At 58.8% G+C, this 10,553-nt stretch overlaps 2 protein-coding genes across 2 annotated transcripts in view; one reads left to right on the top strand and one right to left on the bottom strand.

Annotated features, from left to right (window-relative positions):
• The window catches only part of LOC146592200 (CTD small phosphatase-like protein 2), a 2,612-nt gene extending 738 nt beyond the window's left edge, over positions 1-1,874 (top strand). Inside the window, exons 2-7 of the mRNA XM_085311442.1 lie at positions 11-106; positions 418-480; positions 723-802; positions 880-1,006; positions 1,136-1,231; positions 1,357-1,874. Of these exons, the coding sequence (XP_085167568.1) occupies positions 11-106; positions 418-480; positions 723-802; positions 880-1,006; positions 1,136-1,231; positions 1,357-1,419 (525 nt within the window). The 3' untranslated portion in view covers positions 1,420-1,874. The remainder of the gene's footprint in view (positions 1-10; positions 107-417; positions 481-722; positions 803-879; positions 1,007-1,135; positions 1,232-1,356) is intronic.
• Positions 1,875-2,773: 899 nt separating this feature from the next.
• On the bottom strand, positions 2,774-9,266 carry PCSK4 (proprotein convertase subtilisin/kexin type 4). Its single transcript, XM_085311441.1, has 14 exons — positions 9,165-9,266; positions 8,642-8,737; positions 8,325-8,453; positions 7,558-7,634; positions 7,333-7,421; positions 6,217-6,389; positions 5,821-6,033; positions 5,465-5,565; positions 4,972-5,075; positions 4,679-4,796; positions 4,263-4,442; positions 3,807-3,931; positions 3,432-3,551; positions 2,774-3,288 (listed from the first exon to the last, which is right to left on the bottom strand). The coding sequence occupies exons 1-14, from the start codon at positions 9,186-9,188 to the stop codon at positions 2,774-2,776; spliced, it is 2,064 nt and encodes a 687-aa protein (XP_085167567.1). The 5' UTR covers positions 9,189-9,266.
• Between the last annotated feature and the right edge of the window lie 1,287 nt (positions 9,267-10,553).

Raw genomic sequence — 10,553 nt, 5'->3', positions numbered from 1 at the left:
CCGCCCGCAGGAGGGGACCCTGGTCTGCTCCTCCGTGCTGGCCGGCGGCCGGGCGCCGGGCGCCGCGGCCACCTTCACCACGGCCTTCCAGGGAGACGCCTACGAGGTGGGTCGCCCGTGGGGGGGTCCGCTGCCCGTGGGGGGGTCTGCCCCCCGGGCCGGGGGAGCGGGCCGTAGGGGTGAGGCAGGGGGAGCTGGGGTGGTTTTCTGGGGCTGCCATGTGGACTCTGCCCGTCTGCCCCCACCCGGGTGGAAGGGGGGGGTCCCAGCTGGAGCCCCGGGGCTGAAGCGCCCGGGGGAGCGGTGGCCGAGGCTCCCGCCCGCTCTCCGTGGGGCTCAGCCCCGGCAAGGGGCGCGCTGGGGTTTGGGGCCCCGGCGGCCGGCCCGGGGCTGCCTGGAGATGCTGCTCCCTTCCAGGTTCACCTGAAGCTGCGTCCCCACGTGCAGCAGTTCCTGGAGAGCCTTTCCAAGACGTACGAGGTACCGGAGCCCCCCAAACCCCGCTTGCCCYGGGGTCTGCGGGGAGCCAGGGAGGGCATGGCTGGGGTGGGGAGGGCTCGGGGAAGCCTGCGTGGGGGCCCCAGGCCGGGCAGTCCCATAAACCAGGGCCTCTGGGTGCTGGCGTCGGTCCCAGCCCCGACTGCTCCAGCCTGGAGTGAGGCCATGGGGCCGGCTCCCGCTTTCCCACCAGTGGAGAGGGCCTTTCGTCTGCCCTTCCCCAGATCTTCGTCTTCACGACCGCTAAGCAGGACTACGCGGAGAAGGTCCTGGACGTGCTGGACCCCAAGAGGAAGCTGATCAGGTGATGGCCTTGCAGAAACCCCCGGGAGCCGGGCTCGTGGCAGGGACCGGTCCCCAYGGCCTCTGCCTCCCGCCCAGGCACTGCCTCTCCCAGCGGGATTGCCTCTGCACCCGGGGCTGCTACTGGAAGGACCTGTCCYTGCTGAGCAGAGACCTGGCCAAGACGGTGGCCCTCGACCACACCATCCAGGGCTTTGCCTCCCAGGTACCGGCATCGCCGGCTTTTGTGTTGGGGCGGGGGGAGCCGAGCGCGGCTGGACCCCACTGCGCCAGCCCCGAGAGCACCGTGGCTGCGACGGCTCCTCCGAGGCCAGCACTCGCCCTCTCTCCCCAGGCTGCCAACTGGATCCCGGTGCCGAGGTGGCRGGGGGACCCTGGGGACGAGGAGCTGCTGCGCCTCATCCCGCTGTTGGGAGAGCTCTGCCAGGCGGTGAGGACCCTGCTGCCGGGGTGGAAATGGGCTTCCGCAGAGCGGAGCTGAGCTCGGAGCTGCTCCCGCCGCAGCCCGGCCCCAGGGCAGAGGCCTCCTCTACCCCTCGTGCTCTCCCCACGCAGGGCGACGTGCGCACTGAGATCCAGCGGCAGTTCCCGCTCCGCAGGCTGCTGGCCGAGGACTAGACCGGCCTGCGTGGGAGGGCAGCGAGCGTTTCCCGGAGAAACCCCTCCTGGCCAGCAAGCGGGAAGCATCCGGCCCCCAGCCTGGTTTGCAGGAGCCAGCAGGGTTTGTGCTGCTATAGGGGAAACCTTGTTCCTGCACATCCAGCTCTTTCACTCGGGGGCAAGGAATTTGGGACAGTCATTAGCTGCTTTTTAATCTGGCTCCAATCAAAGTTCTCATCTTTGTGGTTGTGGCACGAATCCCAGCATGTCCCTCGAGGGGGATGAGCGGGGCTGCTGACGGGGCTGCGGTCCCACAAGGAACAGCTTCTCGCTCTCAGCTGCCTTCCTTGGACARCCCTGTGGATAAGGGCTGCTGCGCCGGGCTGGCAGCTGCTGGCTCCAGCCTGGCCCCTCCTGCACTTTCTATGCTCTGTAATGTCCAGCCAAGGGGGTGGTTTGGGTGATTATATGTTTGGACAAGGGTCTTGCTCTCGCCTTTAATTTCTGAGCGTGTCTCAGCTGTGCAAACACGCTGAGCTTGGGGATGGCACTTCTGCAGCAGGACAAATCACTCCCAGCCTGGGAAGCCACGTTTCTCCTTCCCCCGGGCCAGCGCTACCCTGCGCGGGCTTGGTGCTGCGGTTTGGAGATGGAGGCGAAGCCTCCTCGCAGCGGCAGCGGTGCCCCTGGGAGGGCCCCAGCTGGCAGCTCTCCCCGTGCCTGTCCCAGCCCTGCCCGGCGCTGTGCTGCGTGCCGGGGCACAGCTGCTGCTGCACCTCTGCCAGCCTTTCTCCGAGAGCAAGGGTTGAGGGCATTTGCCCACTCCAGCTCCCGCTGCGCTGCCGCAGCTGGGGTGAGGACAGAGAGGCCGCGGGGTGAACAGCCCCCGGTTCGCAGGCACTAAAACCTGCTGTTAATCAGCAGCCTGGGACCACACTGGGCTTCCTGAGCAGCAGCTCCAAGTCCTGCTCCTTCTCCCCTGCCAAAAGCTGCGTGAGTTCATGGCTGAGCTAATACTTGAGGAGCTGGATGTGTTTACTTGGGTGCAGCTGTTTGGAGGGAAGTCACATCTCCTCCTACCCCTGTCCCTCTGCGCCTGGGAAAGGGCGCAGGGCTCCTGCTCTGTTCTCGGACGTGCAGCTGAGCCCTTCTGGAAATAGCTCACTTGCAGCAGCGTGCAGCCTTTGCCAGCGCCTGGCCAGGCCCTCCTGGCATGCTCAAGTCTCTGGGGTGACGCAGGGGACAAGTCAGGCAGGAAGGAAAGCCACGATCCCCATGCCCCTGCCGAGAAAGGAAGCTGGAAACGGGTGGCAAGGGAAGTTACCCTTCTTTTTCCAGGAAGAGAGGGCAGCCCAAAATGGCAACAACCAGTTTATTTTGGAGGCCCAGTAAGGCCAGCTCTGTCCCAGACTGGGGCTCCAGCAGCCTGTGTCTGTGCAGGTTCCTGGAGTGTGCACGTCTGTCGGCTGGGGCTGCTGTAACTCTGTCCTCCCCRTCCAAGGCCAGCAGGCACCATCTGCCAGCTGCGGAGGCAGCCGGTGAAGAAGGCCACGTGGTATGTGACGTAGAGGATGGCTAAGAGGATTGGGCTCCCGCAGATCAGGCTCAGCAGGATGAGGACGGGGAGATGCGCCTGTTGCAGCGTGTCCTGGCTGGGCAAGTTCTGCGGAGGCGAGCAGGAGTGGGAGAGCTCGTCGAAAGTGCAGGAGGGGGGACAGGCGGTGCAGTTGTTGGCCGAAGCACCCTGGCACGTGTAGCAGGAGGGGTGGCAGTCAGCACAGACGCCGGCTGCCTGCGGGGAGGCAGATCTCTGGGTACGGCTGTAGTAGCGCGGAGGGCAGTAGGACAGGCACAAGTGCTGGTAGGCGTAGAATGAGTCACCACACTCTGTGGATGGATGGGTGGTGGGAGCTGGGATGCAGAGATACCCCTCAGGGATACCCCTCAGAAAAGCCTCCTGGGTGGCACAGCAGCTCTGCCTGCATCAGCTCAGCCCAGGAGAGTCGGYGCCTGGAAAGGGGAGCACTCACCCGCGCATGTTCCCTGGGCATCCCACTTAACGCACTTGCTCACAGCAGAGGCTGCCAAGCGCCGGCCCATCATGTTCTCATCCGTGCCGTGGAGGTGCAGGATGAAGCTGGTCAGGATGCCTGCGGGGCAGGAGATGGGGCTCCTGGTCTGGTGCCAGGAGCCTTGGGGCCATGTGGAAGACAGCAAGCAGACTGACCCTGCCCATTCCAAAACCTTGCAGAAAAAGAGGGATCGGGCCAGACCCTATGCCCAGCAGGGAGCAGGAAAAGGACAAGACCAACAAGCTGCTAATCAAGAGAGGGRAAAGGAAGAGGAAAGAATGGCTGGGCAGTGGGTGAGCCTGATGAATGAGGTTTGCTGCCCTGAGTCCTCACCTGTGTTATAGGCATCACCCTTGTTCTCTAGCARGAGTGTCCAGGTCCCATGGGGATCCTCATCCCAGAAGTGTGTGGACATGAAGGTCCAGTCCTTGTAACCCTCCCTGCTGGTGTCATGGGGACTGGAGGAGAAGAGAGCCGTGAATGCAAAGCTGGAGGGGAGGGATGCAGTCCAAGGAGGCCCTAAAGTCTCCCAGTTCTTAGTATAATGGGACATTGCCAAGACATAACAAGGATTACAGAGGAGTCTTGGCCTTGGGCACTGTGAGCCCATTCCCCTGTTGGGGCCAGAAGGAGCCGTTTCACTGTGGGGTTGCATCTTCTAGCACTGGGAGAGGCTGTCAGAGAAGAAGACTCCCTCTGCCTTAGGGCAGCAGCTAAATCTCTGCATCACAATGTTTCCGTTGCAACGGGCTTCCCCATGAACTTGCTGAACACTCAAAGCCCCCTTACCGCACAGCCACCAGCGTGGACGTGGTCCTCATTGGGCTGGTCAGAGCAATCATCAGATCYCCCCTCCTGCTGTAGCTCAGAGAGAGCTGGACCTGGACATGCTCCAGTGAGCGGATGCCCTTGGTCCTCCCCAAGCAGGAAGAGACGTTCACAGAGATGGTGAGCTTGGAGCCTATGTTCCTACAAAGTATGAGGCAGAGGTAAGAGCTTCTCTACACCCTCCATGGGCATCCTGCCCTCCACAGCCTCTAACTATGGCCCCGTGGTTACTGCAGAAGCCATGCAGCACTTTCCTGGGAAGCAAGGCCCAGCTCCTGCACTSGCCACAGCACGATTCTGCTGTAAGAAAGTGCTTGCACCAGCTCATGTGATGTTGGACCCTGGTGGGGGGAGGGAGGGGAGGTGTCTTTCCTTACYGGGGTGTGTGAAGTGCCTTGACCGAACACTTCCGCTGAGGCTGAGTTCCTGTCCACTTCTTGGCCAGCTCCACCAGCAGGCCAGCATCCAGGAGCCCGTAGCCATAGTGGTGGCTCACTGAAAGGTAGATGCCGCCCAAGAGAAGGCACATGAGACCTGTGACATGACAGTACCAGAGGGATCCTGCCCCAGAAATGCTGGCAAATAGTTCAAGGGACAATATGTCCTCCCAGAAACGGCAGAARGGAAGCAGAAGCATGCAGGATGAGCAAGGGCCGAGCCATCCACTCACCCTTGCGTCCAACCCCATTCACGGCCCAGTCTTCTGCCTGCAGGTGGGCAGGTTTGGAAGCCCTGACCACAAGATGCTGCAAGTCACGCCAGGTCAGTGCTGGGCTGGAAGCAAGGAGGGCTTTGGGACAGAGATCTCTATTTTGGGTTAGCTTTTGAGGCTGAAATTTGGCTATTCTAACTTTTGATATTGGAAAGTTAGTTATCTGAGTCCAAGCTAGTGTCTACCCCCAAACACAGAGACACACACAACTTCCCTGATTGCCAAAATGGGAGAGATGGACACCTCCAGAGGACAATTCTCTTTCTGTCTCTGGCCCTTTTCCCAYGTGAAAAATGCTGCCCCGTGAGAGCACAGGGACACCTCAGCTTCCCATCCCCAAGCCGCACTGGTAGCAGGGCAGAGCCCTTCTTCCTTAGCACTGCAGGATCCCTGTGAAACACCACGTGCACCCTGGGCCGAGGGATGGGACCACAGCCTTGCTGGGACCTACTTGGCCTCTAGAGCGAGGGCAATCATTCCCGCAGCCAACGGGGCAGAGGCAGAGGTGCCCGAGTGCTTGTCGGTGCAGCGGTGGTGCAAGTCGGTGGTCACCTGGGAAAGGAGAGGSGGTTCTTGACGCAGCTGCCTGCTGATGAAGCAGAGGGCAGGACTGGCTGGCATGCATCCCTGCAAAAAGTGCTCCCTTGGRTTCTGTTTTCCTGGTCCCTTCAGGCCTTCAAGGCCTCATACAGATACTTCAATGAAGCCTCCCTCCCCTGAGCAGGTAAGAAGGGTCCAGATGAGCCTGCTCTGTACCGAGAACTGGTGGAGTGTCTCTGCCCTGGGAAGAGGCAGGAGGGGACTCACAATCTGCTTCTCACTCCTCATGCCACTGCTGTAGGTGGTGGTGAGGGTGGAGGAACAGGCCTCGCTGTACCAGGGAATCTGACCGCTTGCAGAGGTGCTGCCGACAGACAGGGTATAGATGCTGTTGGTGTACCCGTCGCAGTTGCAGTTGTCGTGGTGGAGCCCGCCATTGCCGGAGGCCCAGACGAAGACTGAACCAAGGCCTCCTCGCCCCTGGCACACAGAGTGGGAGCAGGGAGTCCTCCCCTTCGTGCTGTCCCAGCCACATGCTGTGGAGAGCCTGGAGGATCTTTCCCCATTGCAGCACAGGACCCAGTGCCAGCCTAGCTCCTGCTAACAGCAGGTTGGGTTCAAAGCCAGCAAACTCGGAGGCCTAGAGGCCAATGCTGTGCTTACCTCTGCAACCCCTTTGTAGAAGGCCTCCATGGCCAGCACTCCTGGCCCATCCACGGTCTTTCCGTCATCCTCGGGGCCCCAGCTGGCACTGTAGATGTGGATGTGCTGGGGGTGGAAGCTCAGGGACTGAGCCTCCACAATGTCAGTGATGAGACCGTCCAGCATCCGCACACCTGCAGGGCCAAGAAGATGAGTGGCAGCGTTCAAGAGGCCACAATAGCAGTCAGGCAGCCGCAGGAGCCAGCGATGCCCTGCAGCAGGCTCCAGGGGGACGTGAGCATCTCGCTCACCACGGGATTCCAGGGACAGAGCGGGATGGCGCTGGCCCCGGCTTTGCTCCCTGGTTGCTGTGGGTACCTTTCACGTAATCCTGCCATAAGGAGATCAGGCTCCTGCAGGTCTGCGCAGCCACTGCTGTGAGCATGTACCCACGGCTCCTTGTTAATCCCTTTGCAGTTAAGCCCAGCAAGTTATCCCGGCTTTCAACCCTATTTGCCACACATGCTTCCTCAGGGGAGCCTAAGCCTGTGTGGTGCTGGTGCTGTCTGGCCAAACTTTTTGTTGCAGAAGGGGCGTTAAATCCCCGCGGCTCGAGGGACCCTAGCAACCCCAGGACYGTGCCAAGGGGAGCTCTGCAGCTTACAGCAGCCAAGCCTTGCACCACCGCTCGGTTTGCTGTAACTAGGCAGCACCCTCTAGTGTCTTACAAGCCATTAGCTTCCTCCAGAACAGCCCAGCCGCCGTGGGCAGCTCTCGATGCTTTTACACATGCAAACAAGATCTAGAGATTCACTTTCAAARTGCTGCTACAAGGCTCCAATTCCAAGGCCTGATTCTTCAGAAAGCTCTGACTCCTGCAGCTCCCCTCCGAGTGCCTGCAGAGCGGGGGGACAAGGGTGGCAGAAATCCCTGCCGGCAAGGACTTTGCAATACTGATTCAGCCATGCTGCTCTTATGGAAGCCAAAGCTGTCTTTGTAGCATTTGGATCAAGATGACATCAGCCTGACGAGGTACAGCCTCCCTGCGGGCCTGGAGCCACACACTCCTCCAGCGTGTCTGAGCTCATTCGTGACTCCCTTCCCACATCATACCAGCAAGTGGGAGTAATTGCTCACCTCCAACTTTTGCATTGTACGCAATGCCTGCTCCACAAATTCGATTGTTGGCTACAGCTGCCACTTCTCCTGCACAACGTGTGCCATGCCTGACGGGTAGAGTTAGATTATGATCAATCTACAGGGAGGAGTAAAAAGGCCTGGMATCGTCTCAGCCCAGAGAGATAAGAAATACCCAGCACAGGGAACACAGATTAGTCTGGACAACCAGCCAAGAAAACTCACCGGTTCTCGTCCCAGGCATTGTATCTGGGCTGTGGGTCAGGGTCATTGCTGTTGAAGTCGTAACTTGCAAGGGGATCCTATTGCAGAAAGGGCATTAGCATGAGAAAACCGCATTAAGAAKTTTGTTGTTGCAACAACTTGAAACGGACTTCCTGGCGTTTAGCCCTGTGTCTGGCCCTCTGAATCACCCTGCCTCCCAGCAAGCTTGCTGCTCTTGCAACCCAGACAGCACAAAGGAGGCCCATCTGCACCCAGCAACTGCATCAGATTAACTCGAAATTGTTTTAAACAGGATTTAATTATATCAGTCCAACTTTGCATGTCATAGTACTGGTTCATAGTACCTAGGTTCACACTCGGTGAAAACACAGCACAGCATGCCAAGGGCTACGGGTGAGTCTAACCTAACTCTCTGCAATGGAGCTAGCAAAGAGGAACTAAGAAACAGTGGAACTATGTTTTCATAATCAACTAATTAAGATTCACCTGTTCTTTTTGCTTTCTGAGCACATGAGGGCTTACAAGGTTTACTTGCTTTGCAGCTTGGTTTAATTACATCTCACTATTTGGGGGGTTTGAGTGTTGCCTTTACAAATTGCATGTACAAGTTCTAATGTTTCCTTGACTTGAGAATTCATTGTGAAAATACTAAGCTGGGTAAAGGTGTCGGCTCCCACCCTCCCCTGGAGACAACATGCTGTAAAGAAGCAGTGTGTGGCTTACTGGAGCCTTTGTTACTTAGCCCTGGAGGCAGTAATTGTAGTTACGTAGTTAGGAGACAGGTCTGGGTGATCCTTCTCAATCCCRTCATCCAGGATGGAGAGCACAACTCCCAGCCCAGTGTACCCTTTGCCCCAAGCAGTGAGGACATTCAGATCTGGATTGACATCATTGTTCTGGAAAACAGATTAAATTTGATCAGCCAGGGCTACTCTGGGCATCAGGCTGTGAATGTCCTTCAGAGACTACTCTGCTGTATCATCACTGTCAGTATTAGTCCTATTTACGCGTAGGGGAGATGATTTGCTTCAGGACGTCAGGATTAGAASGGTGAGAGAGGAAGCAAGAGCAGCAAAAATCTCACCATATACCACTGTTTATAGAACCAGGGATCTGTCGGCACCACCGAGATGCTTCTCTTCATACGCTTCTTCACAGTTTGCTGCTCAAACCAGTGAACCTGAACAGCAAGCAGGTCSCTCGTTGGCGTCAGGCAGACCTGGGGGCTCCTCCTGGGGCCACCGGGCATGCCTCATGCTTGCTTTGCTCACACAGCACCTCCATTCAACCTCTGCAYGCCTGCAGTGTTCACAGCTGGCATATCCCACGCCTTCACCTCCTGTTTTACCGTAACAGGAGGAGAAGGAGCTCCTAACCTCTGGCTGCGTAGCCAGATGCTGGTGTAACACTCACATCTCCAGAACATGCAATACAGTGTCACGGAGATAACCACACCACTCCGGCAGTAACAGCACAGCTACCCCCGAGCCCGGCAAATGAACCTGGATGCGTTAACGCCGCTGCAGCGTCTCCAGGCCTGAACTCTTATCTCTGCTCACCACGGCGCGCTCGGTAACCTCAGTCCCCTGCAATCGCCTGCTCCTTACCTTCGGCTCTTTCTTCAGGCGCATGTTCCAGCCCCAGTGTCTGCTTAAGGATTTCTGCACCGCGCCTCGGTGTTTGAAATGGTAATAAGGCTCTCCCTCTATCACCTGCAGACACAAAGAGCTGCTCAGGAGGTCATTTCTAGACAAGCAGCTAGACTAGGGGCGTGTGTGCCAGCTCGACATGGGTTGTAGAGATCAAAAGGAGATGTTTAATATATGAGTCGTGTTCAGCAGGACAACTGGGGAGCACCGTTTGGAGACGAGGCACTCTTCAAGATGAGCTTTCTATTTCCTCRCTCAGCCAGCCTCTGGGGGCAGCTTTAATGCAGATATCGAAGGCCGTTATTACCTAGGGCTGYGCAGCCCTATTGCACTGATTTCCTCCTCAATTTTCATTTGCATCTGCTTCGGCATGCTGGAGAGAGTTAAAACCACTAGCTCATGCTGTTAGATGGAATAATTGTATGCCCTCCTTTAAAATAAAAACAGCATCCTGCTAAAAGCTTCCCTGGTACAGATGCATGTGKGAGAGGTGGGGAGAACACAGATCAGAAGCAAAAAATACACCTCCTCTCTGCCCCGTGAATCTTTCCTTGCCKTGGGCCAGCGGCAGCTTTGTCCAGCTGGCTGCCCAGCACCATGGGGCAGAGAGAAGGGGGCTTCTGCTCCCCACATTGACACAGGAGCTTTGACACAAGGAAAGAGAGGCTGGATCGGGGGCCTGAGCATCCCCCACAGCCCTGGGGGGTGCAGATGGGGCGCAAGCCCGGCCCAGGAGGGTCGGATTCAGGGGGGGCTGAGCCTGAGATGGTGGAAGGGAGACAGATGGGGGGCAGGCCCCTAAGGACAGAATGATCCCCAGAAGGGGGACCAGGTCCCAGCTGGGGCGGGGGGAGGCAGGCCCCACATAGGGGACCAGGTCCCAGATTTGGGATAGACCCCGAGGGAGAACCAGGTCCCAGATGGGAGACAGGTCCCAGCTGGAGAACAGGCCCCAAACAGGGGGACGCACCCCTAACAGGGAAGGACCTAGAAAGGGGGATGAGCCCCAGATGAGGGGACAGGCCCCACACGGGGGTCAGGCCCCAGATGAGGGGACAGGCCCCACACGGGGGACAGGCCCCACACGGGGGTCAGGCCCCAGATGAGGGGACAGGCCCCAGATGAGGGGACAGGCCCCACACAGGGGTCAGGCCCCACACGGGGGTCAGGCCCCACACGGGGGTCAGGCCCCAGATGAGTGGACAGGTCCCACACAGGGGGACAGGCCCCACACGAGGGTCAGGCCCCAGATGAGGGGACAGGCCCCACACAGGAGGTCAGGCCCCACATGGGGGGTCAGGCCCCACATGGGGGTCAGGCCCCACACAGGGGGTCAGGCCCCACACG

The sequence above is a fragment of the Rhea americana genome, unplaced genomic scaffold (genome assembly GCF_003343005.1).
Source record: "Rhea americana isolate MKP2758 unplaced genomic scaffold, rheAme1 scaffold_341, whole genome shotgun sequence".
Taxonomy (NCBI): domain Eukaryota; kingdom Metazoa; phylum Chordata; class Aves; order Rheiformes; family Rheidae; genus Rhea; species Rhea americana.
Note: the sequence above shows the minus strand (reverse complement) of the source record. Positions and strands in the feature narration are given on the sequence as shown.